General features: G+C 38.5%; 1 protein-coding gene across 17 annotated transcripts in view; it reads left to right on the forward strand.

Moving 5' to 3' along the window:
* Nucleotides 1-13,790, forward strand: part of SMG7 (SMG7 nonsense mediated mRNA decay factor) — a 74,322-nt gene that overhangs the window by 14,573 nt on the left and 45,959 nt on the right. For 10 of the 17 annotated variants that reach the window (XM_059074818.2, XM_067029148.1, XM_067029127.1 and 7 more), the window contains exon 2: nt 9,643-9,781. The exons of the other annotated variants lie outside the window; for them this stretch is intronic. In XM_059074818.2, the coding sequence (XP_058930801.1) occupies nt 9,666-9,781 (116 nt within the window). In that variant the 5' untranslated portion in view covers nt 9,643-9,665. The remainder of the gene's footprint in view (nt 1-9,642; nt 9,782-13,790) is intronic. 17 annotated transcript variants of the gene reach the window in all.

Raw genomic sequence — 13,790 nt, forward strand, 5'->3', positions numbered from 1 at the left:
AGTTTTAGCTCTTTGCTCTGTATTTTCCTGTCTATAAAATGACAATGATAGAAGTATTGGGAGAATTACATGGGAAGATGTATATGTAAAACCCACCATAGTTCTAGGTGGGTAAAGAGCCTAATTTATGCATTGTTTTCATTTTCTGCATTTCTGAATATGAATATATACCTTAAAACTTGTTAATGTAGTCTTTGAGTTGGTTGGCAGCAATTGTGCCTTAAATGGGTATAAGGAGTTGATAGGTCTTAACTGTGAAGTAGGCTGTTTTATTCCTCAAGAGTATCATCTTACATTTTACTAGTGCTTTATACTTTTCAGAATGCTTTTATATAATTGTCTTCTTAAGTTCTTCTATCCAATAACCTTACATAACTGGATTGGCATTTTGTAGAGAAGGAAAATGAGTACCTCGTTAGTGGCAGAGTTGGCATTGGCTTAATCTGCTCCCTCCTTGTCCACTGTACACACTTGGGCAGTGCTCTTAAAAGTGAAAAATTTTCCCTTTTGGTATCTGTTTGCCATTGATGATGTCAAGTGGTATAATATATAATTTAGATGATTCGCAATTAGTGTTTGCAGATTCATATATTAGAAAACATATTTCTTAAAAATTACTTTAGTTTTTAAAAATTTCACGTGTAATATAGATCTGGTTCTTGCCACTTCTACATCCAGTAAAGTAATACATACTTGTTTTAAACAAAACAAAACCCAGAAAATTTTAAGAGTGATCATATAACAGTGAAAGAGAGTACTAATTATTGCTGGGACATCAGGCGTAAATTTGGACTGTTCCAGGCACACAGGAACTTATGGTCACCCTACCATCCAGGGTTGTGTAGCCTTACAGTTATTTCTTTATATGTATATTAGCGTTCACATACTTGTATAAACATATGTATGTAAGTAGTTTTAACAACTGGGATTGTTCTAATTTATATAGTTTGTAATCTTTCTTTTGTCACTTGACATTTTATCAAAGACATGTTCATAATTATATATCTAAAGCATCATTGGAAACGTCAGCATGCTGAAAATTACAGGAGTACTGTAATTTTCTAAACTGAATTCCTAACAATGAAAATGTGTATTGTTTCCAATACTTTATTATTATTAAAAAATGCTGTAATGAACATCCTGGTACACACATATTCTTGTGCATGCTTATTTGAATGACAAGATACGCACATTTCAAAATATTTTGTTAAGCGTGGTAGGCAGAATAACGCGCCTCCCAAAAGACGTCTACATCCTGATCCCCAGAACTTATGAATATATTATGTTACATGGCACGGGGAAAGAAATTAAGGTTGCTAATCAGCTGACTTTAAAGAGATTATCATGGATATTTTGGTGGGCCCAGTGTAATCACAAGAGTCCTTTAACTGTGGAAGAAGGAGGCAGAAGAATCAGAACCAGAGAGAGACATGACTTCCCTGGTGGCACAGTGGTTAAGAATCTGCCTGCCAATACAGGGGACACGGGTTCGAATCTTGGTCTGGGAAAATCCCACATGCCGTGGAGCAGCTAAGCCTGTGTGCCACAACTACTGAAGCCCACACCCCTAGAGCCCGTGCTCCACAACAAGAGAAGCCACCGCAATGAGAAGCACACCCGCCGCAACCAAGAGTAGCCCCTGCTCGCCTCAACTAGAGAAAGCCTGCATGCAGCAATGAAGACCCAAAGCAGCCAAAAAATAAATAAATAAATTTAAAGGAAAAGAAAAGAACCAGAGAGGATAACATCCTGTTGGAATGGAAGGGGGTCACAAGGCAAAGAATCCAGGTAGGCTCAAGAACAAGGAAAACGCAAAAACTAGGTTTCTTCCCTAGAGCCTCCAGAAAGCAGCACAGCCATGGTGATACCTTGATTTTTACCAAGACTCACTCAGGCTTCTGACTTTCAGACCTGTAAGAGAATAAAATTTGTGTTGTTTTAAACCACTAAATTTGTGGTGATCTGTTACAGCAGCAATAGGGAAATAATGCCTGGTAGATGTTGCCAGAAAGTTTGTACTGTTTATTCTGGCCCTAGCAGTGTTTAAAAAGTACCTGTTTCCATGCATCCTCACCAGTACTGAAGGTCTCATGATCTCACCTTTTTTTTGAAGCATATTCCTTGATGTCTTTACTTGTATTACACACAGACAAGTCTATCCAATACTCTAGCATTTCCCAGAGTGTATTCCACTGAACACGGGAAATTCATATATGTTACGGTTCTCAATATATCCAAGGCAAAATAAATTTCAAAATACGGGGTTAGACTGGATTCTTTATTTAAGACTTCTCATAGCTTATAATATGCTAATGTGTATTATGAACCTCCAAGAGAGAGATAGAGGTTGGTGTTTCCAAAGCTATGCCACAGCTCATGGAACTGATGTTTTCTTAGAACACTCTTTAAAATGCAGCTCTCCTTTTTCTGTTCTTTTCTCTCTTAATCTTTCTCTTTAATATATTAACCTTTATGTATGTCCATATTGTATCTTAGACTTCGTTATTCTTCAGAATTCTTCTACCTCTAAAGTCTTACATTCAACCATTCCATTTTGACCACAGCCCGATCCGCATTAATCCAGCTGCTTCTCTGTTCAGGACTTGCAGTGTAGATTCCAGATTTTTCGCTATTAGTCACTTCCTGCTTTTTTCTTTTATTCCTCCTCCTGTTTTTGCTTTTCTGCCCATTTTTTGATATATTACTTTAACCTGTCTTACCAGTATCCTCAGTCCTCTTGTCCTCCCAGCTCACTTGTCTAGGAAAATCTGCTCTGAATGATTCTGCAAATATGCTTCTTTGGGTATTATGGGTAGCCTCACTGGAAAAAAAATCTTACAGGCTGGCCAATTGTTTAAATGCATCCACTTCAATATCTATTAGTTCTTTTCCCCCCCAGTTTTGCCCATTTCTTTACAGTAGTTAAACTTTTGCTGTTTTCTTGAAGTTTTACTCTCTTAGCAAATGGTCTTTATTTGAACATAAAAATAAAAACCTTTTGGTGGGACTGATCTGCTTCCTGTTGCTTCTCTACTAGTCCTTGCCTCTGTTGCTCTTAGAAAGGAAAAGGTTCTCATCCTCCTTATTAAGGTGGTTTTCTTTGGTTTTGCTCTGGATCTCATAGACTTTTTTTTTTTTTAATTTATTTATTTACTTTTGGCTGCGTTGGGTCTTCGTTTCTGAGCGCAGGCTTTCTTTAGTTGCGGCGAGCCGGGGCTACTCTTTGTTGTGTGTGTGGGCTTCTTATTGCGTGTGCGGGCTTCTTATTGCGGTCTTGCTGTGGAGCGTGGGCTCTAGGTGCGCAGGCTTCGGTAGTTGTGGCTCACAGGCTCTAGAGCGCAGGCTCAGTAGTTGTGGCTCACGGGCTTAGTTGCTCCGCGGCATGTGGGATCTTCCTGCACCAGCTCTCGAACCCGTGTCCCCTACATTGGAAGGTGGCTTCTTAACCACTGCACTACCAGGGAAGCCCATAGACTTTTTTTATATTCAACCTTTTCCCTCCTTTTTTTTTTTTTTTTTTCTTTTCCGTCCTTAATTGGAGCTTTGTCATAAACATTTGAGCAAGCTTCCCTTAACCTGTCCTTCCCTAACATTTGTTCTATATTTATCTTCCCCATTTATCACCTGATAAACATGGTCTATACTGACTCCCTCAACCCATTGTTCTCTGGTTTCTACCCCTACCTTTCCACTGAAACTGTATTTGGTCAGGTCACCAAAGCCTTCTGTTTTTAACTCCAAAGACTCTTTTTCATTGAGGACAGGGACTGTTTTGCTAACACTTGTATCCCTAAGGCCTCCGCAGTGCCTGATACATAGTGGAATCTTTGCATATATTTAATGAATATTCATTCAAAGCATGTATGAATGTATTTCAGTTTACTAATGTCTGTTATGACTCTTTGCTCTGGCCTTGTTTATGTCTTCATGTGTTTCCTTGGTTTGTTTTGTTTTGTTTTCTAACTCTATCAGAATTTGGTACTTTTTCTATTTGTCTTTTTCTTGTTATGTTCAGGATAATTCTTATATCGGAAGCTGTTATCTCTCATGGGATTTACCTTGTCAGTGTGTTACTTTGCTTTTAAACATGGAGCTATATTATCAGAAAGTTTAGCCTGATACTGCAAATATGAGCATTAGCCAAACCCAGCACTTAAAGGTATAGTGATTTAAGAGTAAGGCCTTTACTTTCTGGCAGCCCTGAGTTTGAAAACTGGGTGTATGATCTTGGGTAAGTTATCTAACCATTTGATTCCAGTTTCCTCAGTGTTAGAATGGAAATAATATGTTTCCTAGGGTTTGAGAAGGAACAAATTAGATAACAGAGTAAAAGTTCTTAGCATGGTGCCTTATACCTGGTTAAAAAAAGAAGCAGTAGGACTTCCCTGGTGGCGCGGTGGTTAAGAATCCGTCTGCCAATGCAGGGGACACAGTTTTGAGTCCTGGACCAGGAAGATCCCACATGCCATGGAGCAACTAAGCCGGTGTGCCGCAACTACTGAGCCTGCGCTCTAGAGCCCGCGAGCCCCAACTACTGAGCCTGTGTGCCACGACTACTGAAGCCCACACGCCTAGAGCCCGTGCTCTGGAACAAGAGAAGTCACCACAAAGAGAAGCTTGCACACTGCAATGAAGAGTAGCCCCCGCTGCCGCAACCAGAGAAAGCCTGTGTGCAGCAACAAAGACCCAACACAGCCAAAAAATTTTTTAAAAAATAAATAAATAATTTTTTAAAAAAACAGAAGAAATAAGTTACATTTACTTACATATTTATTATTTCTGACACTCCTCATCTCTTTGTGTAGTTCCAGGTTTCCATCTGGTACCATTTTCTAACAGCCTCAAGAGCTTGTTTTTATTTTTTATTTTTTTAAATTTTTTTATTTTTTGTGGTACGCGGGCCTCTCACTGTTGTGGCCTCTCCCATTGCGGAGCGCAGGCTCCGGACGCACAGGCTCAGCGGCCATGGCTCACGGGCCCAGCCGCTCTGCGGCATGTGGGATCTTCCCGGACCGGGGCACGAACCCGTGTCCCCTGCATCGGCAGGCAGATTCTCAACCACTGCGCCACCAGGGAAGCCCAAGAGCTTGTTTTTAATATTTCTTATGCTACTGATCTATTAGCATCAAATTTTCTCAGCTTTTGTGTTTCTGAAAATGTCTTTCACCTTCAGTTTTAAAGGATATTTTTGCTGGATATAAAATTATAGATTGATAGGATTGGGGGTTTGTTCTTTTTTTTTCTTTCACTAGTTTAAAGATATTATTACATTATCTCCTGGCTTGCATTTTTTTCTGATAAGAATTTTGCCATTATTCTTATCTTTATTTTTTTCTCTGCCTTCTCTTAAGATTTTCTCTTTATCATTGCTTTTCAGCCATTTGATTACAGTGCCTTTGTATGGTTTTCTTTTGTGCTCAAATGCTCGAAGTTTATTGAGCTTCTTAGATATCTGGGTTTATAACTTTCATCAGATTTGGAAAATATTCAATCATTATCTTTTCAGATTTTTTTTGTGTAATTGATATGAGCCAGATATGGTATAAACTCTTCTTTGGATCTGTTGCCTAAGTGAGCTGGTAATTTGATTTTGTTAATATGCTATAGAATTGTATGTTATTTACTGTACATTTTGCAACTAAAGAGGTTTTTGGTTTTTTTTTTTTTTTTTTCTTCTTGTTTAGCAAAGAAGAACTTAAAAAGTGGGTTTTGAGTGATGTTGGAATCACAGTGAGGCTAGGCTATATCTTTGCTTTGGGGAGCAGTGTGGGATAGTATAATAAAATTTGTTTCATCTTTATTTTAGATGGTATCTAAGAAAGTTGTATAGTATGAAAATTTGTCTACAAAGATATCACCTCCCCTTTTTTACCATGTATTCAGGAACTCTTTCTATGAATAGCTTTTCCCTAAATTGCAGTGCAAATTATTTGTAGTGGTGACTTAGGGTCACTCCAAGGAATGTTCTGCTGTTGCCATTGAAGTCTGTGTATGTTTATTTTTCCTTTATAATTTATGTAAGAAAATATAGTAAACCTGTGTTGTCAATTGTCTTATTAATCAAAAATTTCTAGAAATTAGGATTTTTGTTTTGCATTGTGATGAGGAGGAAGAGAGTGGGAAGAAGAACTAGAGAGAATGTATACCAGAGGCTAAAACCAATAAGATTTCCTGGAGAAGAGTTTTTCAGGTTTAAGGAAAAGGGGAATATGGGTGGGTCTTACGCTTTTAAAAAGGCGAACTCTGAATAAAATCATAAGCAATGAAATAGTCACAATTTAGTAGTGTTTTGTTTTGTTTTTGTTTTTGTTTTGGCTGCATTGGGTCTTCGTTGTTGCGCATGGGCTTTCTCTCATTGCGTTACCCTTTGTTGCCTTGCGGCGGGGGGGCTACCCTTTGTTACAGTGCGCAGGCTTCTCATTGCGTTGGCTTCTCTTGTTGCAGAGTATGGGCTCTAGGCGCATGGGCTTCAGTGGTTGCGATGCACAGGCTCAGTATCTGTGGCTCGTGGGCTCCAGAGTGTAGGCTCAATAGTTGTGGTGCATAGGCTTAGTTGCTGCACGGCATGTGGGATCTTCCCAGACGAGGGATCAAACCCGTGTCCCTACATTGGCAGGTGGTTTCTTAACCACTGCACCACCAGGGAAGTTCCACAGTTTAGTTTTGAACATGTGAATTGTTGAAAATTGAGGTCTGTATTGCATCATGGAATAATGAATAAATGAAGTTTATGTTCTGGAATTCTGATACACCTGGATTTGAACCCCAGTCCTAGCACTTACTATCTCTGTGATTTTGGGCAAGTTTCCTAAAATCTCTGAGCCTTTGTTTCTTTATTTATAAAACTGGAAAAATAGTAGTTACCTCAGGTTGCTATGAAAATTAAATCGATAATGGTTTATGTAATCCACTTGTTGTTTACCTAGGTCCCCAATGATTATTACTTTTCTTTATATATTCACTTTAAATTTTATTCTTTCATTCAGGGACCTTTTTACCTTTTAAACATTTATAATATTTAAACAGACCCCTATGGCATTCATGAAACTTTGTTTTCATCCTTTATTTTTTAATTTTTATTTTGTTTTATTTAATTTTTTTTTTTTTGCGGTACGTGGGCCTCTCACTGTTGTGGCCTCTCCCATCGCGGAGCACAGGCTCCGGACGCGCAGGCTCAGCGGCCATGGCTTACGGGCCTAGCCGCTCCGCGGCATGTGGGATCTTCCCAGACCGGGGCACGAACCCGTGTCCCCTGCATCGGCAGGCGGACTCTCAACCACTGCGCCACCAGGGAAGCCCCATCCTTTATTTTTCTCCATTGAATCCTTCCCTTGTTATTTATCCCACTCCATCCCATAAAAAAACATGTATTCCATCTTAAAAACTCTTTTGATCCTCACATCTCCCTCTACTGCCTCTCCTTCCCAGATAAATGTGTCTAAACTCAGTTTTAGTCTCAGTTCCTTTCCTCATGGTTTCCATTGAAGTCAGTCCATGGGCTGATGTTCCCACTTTTCTGCCCAAATTGTTTTTTTTTTTTTTTTTTTTTTTTTTTGCGGTACGCGGGGCTCTCACTTGTGGCCTCTCTCTCTCTCCGTTGCGGAGCACAGGCTCCGGACGCGCAGGCTCAGCGGCCATGGCTCACGGGCCCAGCCGCTCCGCGGAACGTGGGATCTTCCCGGATGGGGGCACGAACCCGTGTCCCCTGCATCGGCAGGCAGACTCACAACCGCTGCGCCACCAGGGAAGCCCCCAAATTGTTCTTAACAAGATCTTCAGTGCCTTCCACATATGAAATCCAATAGTCATTTCTCAGGCCTCATTTTACTTGATGCATCAGCAGTATTTATCGATTCTACCCTCTTTTTTGAAGCTCTTTCTTTATTTGGCTTCTAGGACACCATAAAACTTCAAGTTTTCCTCCCTTCTCTCTGGTCATTAGTTCTCTGTCTTTTTACTGACCCATTGTCATCTCTAGTCTCTATATGCTGATGGCTCCCAAATGAATTTCTGTAGTACATACCTTTCCTTTAAATGTCAGACTCTTTAATTAACTGCCAGTATACATTCACATGGATGTGTATCTTAAAGTTATCATCATTGAGGACAGGGATTCCATGTTGAGTGAAAGAGCATGAATCAAGGTACTGAGGAGTAAAATAGCAAGGAACTAAAAGTAATTTGGTTTTATTGGGTCATGAAGTGTATGGTGGGAAGCTGTGGGACCTTACGTGCTATACTAATGAGCTTGGGTTTTGTCATGAGATACTTTCTCGTAGTCTTTTCCATTAAAGGACAACTAAAGTCACAGGTGATTAAATACATGCTTTGGAAGTATGGAGCCAAAGTCCACATAGACCTCCTGCATGTTTGAAATTTCTCTTAAGACTGGTGTTTTATTGTTAAAAATTGTGAATAATTTTGTCTTCTATTCTAGAATTGATTAATGTGCATTCTTAGCTTCAGTATCCTAATTTTAGAATGAGGATAATAATAACATTTACATCTTAGGATTGTTGGGAAGAGTAATAATACCTATAATGATAATAATGACAATAATAGCCAACAGTTTTGAGGGCTTATTTAACAAGAAACAATCCTAGGTGTTTTATTTCTATTACCTCATTTAATCCTCGAAACAGCTCAATGGAGAAGGTAATTATCTCCTTACTCTTGACAAAACTGGGGCATAGAGAAGCAATTTTCCTAAGGTTATACAGCTAATAAGTGTCAGAGTGTAGTTAGAACCCAGGCAGTCTGAATATAAGGTACTTAACTACTACATTTTATATTCCCATTCTGTGAGATCTGGTGTATAGAACATCTAGCATAGAATCTGCTACATAATAATTTTAAATGTAAGCAGTTATCAGTATTCAATAATAATTACTTAATTTATTTTGTCCAAATCTTTGAGTTAACTTGATATCTCTAAGAAATTGTGCTGTGTCTTTCCTGTGGCTTGAGATATTCCCAGCATGCCATTGAGTGCAGGGTGATACCCAAGCCCATGCCTTTAACCACTACTTTCTACTGCTTCCTCTTTTCCTTGTTGGTCTGTGTCCACATTAGAATTTAAATCTGGTAGGAACTATAATCTGTTTTGTTCATCATTGTATACCTCGTTCATAACACTGTATCTAGTACATAGAAATGACCAAATCATTGTTCAGTGAGTGAATGAAAATCTAGAACGTACCGTTTTCAGCTGGTCTTAGAATGTAAGCATTATTTATACCATCTATAATTGTGGTTTAATTACTTTACATGTTTTTCCTTCCATAAGCAGTCCAGTTTGGACCAACCATCTGCTCCTGTGTTCTACAGGGCACTCTCACCTTGGTGCTGCAAGAGCCCTGCTGGGTAACTGGTTTCCTGTCTTACAGAGATCACTTAGCCTTCAGGCAGGGAGGGAGATTAGGATAACACTTCGATCCCAAACTAGAATTTTAGAAATATACAAAACAGAATTTTAAAATGTGTATTCTAAAGAAACTAAATATAAAAAGGAAAAAAAGCTTTGATATTTTCCCTTTGCCTTTGCCATTAGATCATTTTAAATAAAGAGAAAATTTAACTTTCTTCAGGGGGGTTCTCTGTTATTGTGGGTTAACTCATATTTTCCTCCTCTCCTCTATCTAGAATGTCTTAAACCATTCTACCTTATGAGAAATTGGATGTTCTTGCAGATAGTCATTGTGGGAGAAAACGTTTCATTTAAGTCCCAGATGAGGACCGGAAACTTGAAATCAGAGGAGCATCTGAAATCAAGTAATATTAGGTAGGATGAAAATTACAAGGGCTTTCTACATGTTTGTATTCCTTTTAGAGATATATGTTAAAGTATTCATATACTATGAACACTAGTACAAGAATTAGAAGCTTTCTGAAGCATTTGATATTGGCCAGGATGGGGGAGGGGAGTGCTAATGGTTTGGGGTTTTTTGTTTGCTTGTTTGTTTTTTAAACTTTTGTGGCTTCATAAGAACTTTGGCATGTTTACTTTGTCATGAGCATTTATATCTTATAGTTCAAGGAAAAATTTTAAACATTTAAATTTAAGAAATGTTTATGTTTATATATGTGGTCTCTGAATATTTATGATAAGCATAGGGACATGTGATTTATCCTGTAGCTTATCCTTTAGAATAAAAATTCCTACGTTTTGGGTTACATATATTGCAGTTCATTTGAGTGCAGGGAACATCAGTTCTTGGTACTTACTATATGTCAGCCTGGATGCAGTCAAGCCTCCCAGGTGCCTGTAGAAATAGGTATATGATGGTATAAAAGAGAAGCCCTCTGCAGGTAACTCTTGTCACAGCAGCTGTACCAGTTCAAATGACAGTGTGAAGGTGCTTGATCTTAGAGATGGGGCTTTTAAATGAGAAATGCTAGTTGCCCCTACTAGTTGATACTATGACAGTGACACCTATAGCCAGGCCATTCCAGAAGACTTGCTTTACTGTGTAACGCTTATGAGCTTTGGAACCAGACTGCAGGGTGGAACCCAAGTTCTACCACTTCCTAGTTGTGTGACTTTTTAAGTTTTATATAATCAAAACTAATGTTTGGGGAGAAACAAAAAGTACAATAATATAAATTCTTTGCAATTTTTATGTATCAGTCTCTGGTTTTATTTTATGTGCATACTAGAATGCGGTCATTATTACATTCAAACAGTTTCTCTTTTGTCACTTAGCATTATGTGGTGGTATCTAGGATTTTTGACCTCCACCTTGGAATGTTGTCTTCTTCAACCTAGTGCGTTGCTTCAGAAAGGATCCTTTGTCAGTGACTAGATTAGCAAAAGTAATTTGGTGGTCACTGAAGTAAGTATTCAAGTCATAGATTAACCCTCCCTCTCAGAGTTATCACTCATGTTCTTTTATGTAACTTACCTGTTGTCTTATTTATTCCTGATAGCAACTCTGAAAGGGAGTTTGTATCCCTGTTTTATAGGTGAGGAAATTGAAGTTTCTTGGAAAGAAATTCCAAGGTAGCACTACTAATATGTAAGAAACCCATATTCAGGGCCAAGTCTTTTTTATTCTGTATCATTTTATGTTACATAAAATTGCCTTAAGTATGATGTACATTTTACCATTCATTAATTCAGCAACATTTTAGTGAACAGCTATGACATCCCAGGCATTATTCTCGGTGTTAGGGATATAGCCTAACCTTCTTCCTCACATTTTTCCATTGTGTCTAATCCATATGGCACTCATCACTTTTTCTTAGGTTCTTTTGCCTGTTCGTTTTGTAATTAGCTCAGAGATTTACCATTCTCCTCAGTTACTCTCCCTCTTACTTTCAGACACTGATCTGATTCTCCTACTTTATCTCTGAATTTGAGGCAATGTAGCAGTGAATTCTCTGGACATCTCTCCACCCTGCACTACTCCCAAATTTTCCTAGCGTATTTCTGTCTAATCTTACCTTCCTCCAATTTCATCCTGCCTCTTTTTCAAAGCCAGTCTTGCCTCCTGTCTTTTTCACGTTCTCATGTCTTTTCCTCTCTTCCAGAATCGTGCTCTGTTAGTTTTGTTCTTTGCTGTATCTTCAAGCTATTCCTTTTTCCTAGCTTCTTTTCTTCATTCTAAACATGCTCAAGTCTCTCCCATTGAAAAAAAGAAACGTCTCTACCCGTGGCCCCCTTCTCTTTCTCTTCACAGCCTGGTGTCTTAAGAGTTGCCTTAAACTTCTCCCTCTCATCTGTTCCTCATTCTCCCTGCAATTTGACATTTTTTCTTCCTCTGGCAAGGCCATCGTTGATTCTTAGTTCACCAAATCCAACACACCTTCCAGTCCTTATAGTACTTATCCACTGCCTTTGAGATTGTTGAATACTCTTCCCTTTTATCCTCTTCTTTTCCCTATACCACTCTTCCCTTGCTCTCGTACACCTGTAGTTTCTTCTTCGTGTTCTTCATGGGCTGTCTTTCTTTTATCTGCCACTTAAAAATGAAGATAGGGAGCTAGCACCACCCTTCTGCCTTTCTGGGCAATTGCATTTACTCTTTCGGTTTTAACTACCATCGCTGTGCTGATCACTCCAACACTGTATCCCTGGTCTTGATGTCTCCTCTGTGCTTGACACTCACCTTTAAGTGTCTGCTTGCTCACCCCCACTTTGTCAAATACCCAGATGTCCAAGCCAACAATCTGGGAATGATTTTAGACTGTTTCCTCTGCTTTACCTTTCTGCTGCTGGTTTTACTTCAAGATATTTCTTGAATCGAGTCTTTTCTGTTCATCTGTATTATCACTTCCTTTCTTCCAGTCGCGCCCTTCTGAAATCCACCTTCCATGCATCTTGTTGTTGTAGTGTTTTAAAAATGCAGTTCTGACAATGCTGTGCCCCTGTTTAAAACTCAGCACTGTTTTCCTAGTAGTTAAAAAATAGAATCTGAGCTCCTTAACGTGTCATACAAGGCCTCACAGTCTGCTTTCTGCCTTGATTCTCCTGCTTATCTTCTGTAGCTTCCTACCGTGCATTTGATCCATCAATCTACCTCCTTCACTGGCTTAGCTTTGTTTTGATTGTTGTGATATTTTCTCTGCCTGGAAGAATAACTTCTTCTCATACTTTGAGATTCCCAGACCAGAAATGGCCCTTTATAAAACTAGGTACACATATTCAAATTGTATAGATTGTAGAGTGAACGTTGTAATATAGAGCAGTGGAGTGTCAGGAGATTTGAAAATTCGTGCCAAACTGTAACGTTCCATAAAGAGAGAAAGCAAGTTAGTATTTTTATTATCTCTTACTGAGAAAAGCTCCTTTAGGAGCAGCATCTTCCCTAGATGTTCTTTTCTATGTGAAATTCAGCACTAGAGTGATGTGATTTATTTTTTTCTGATTAATACCATGAGACTTGGTGATACCTTAAAGATCTAAGTGTATATGTGCATGTGTGTCTGCATGTGGAAGCACACACTCACCTTATAGTGTCTACTCTCTGGCCTGTTATTTAACGCAAATAATTATCATTAGGTTACTATGTTTATGGTCATAATTGTTGTCTACTGTTATCCCTAATACTCCGTAGTACTTTATGGAAATAGGTAAACAAATTATCTTGAAATAAAACCTCCTGTGGCTTTTATTTAAATTTCCAAAAGAAATTGCTCTAGCATTACCTCCCAGAACAAAAGAGCCTCATTTACCTTTCCTTAACAACTGTGAGTTTAGAGGATATTGGCTTATATTCATTCCTATGTTCTGCTCATAAGAGAAAGGGGGTTGGGAGGCCAGGTAAAAGGAATCCTTCATTGTATCGGCCCCTGATTTGGAAATGTCCTGTTTTTTTAAACCATGAATATTAATGTGTGATCATAAGAGAGATTATCCTGTATTTGTTACCTTGCATTGTTATATCAGTGCTATGTATAATCAAGCTATTTGTTAAAGAAGATAACCATTAATTAGTTTTTTTCCTCTAGTGACATTATTAAAAAATTACCATAAAATGTTTAACCTTTGAAAACCCCAATTCTTTGGCCTATTACTATCAAACATTCCAATTATTTTCCCCCCTTACAGTCTTGTATAACAGGGAAACTATGATACAATGGTTAGGAGTTAGCCTCTGGAATCAGTGTGTTAAAATGCTACCTCTACTACTTGCTAACTTGATGACTTTGGGAATGTTACTTAATCTCTATCTCCTTGGGTTTCTTCAGCTATAAAGTGGGGGCAATAATAGTACATAGTGAGGATTGAATGATTGATTACCTTATGGAAAGCCCTTACTTTAGAACAGTGTCTGGCAATAATAAATGCT

The sequence above is a fragment of the Kogia breviceps genome, chromosome 1 (genome assembly GCF_026419965.1).
Source record: "Kogia breviceps isolate mKogBre1 chromosome 1, mKogBre1 haplotype 1, whole genome shotgun sequence".
Classification (NCBI taxonomy): domain Eukaryota; kingdom Metazoa; phylum Chordata; class Mammalia; order Artiodactyla; family Physeteridae; genus Kogia; species Kogia breviceps.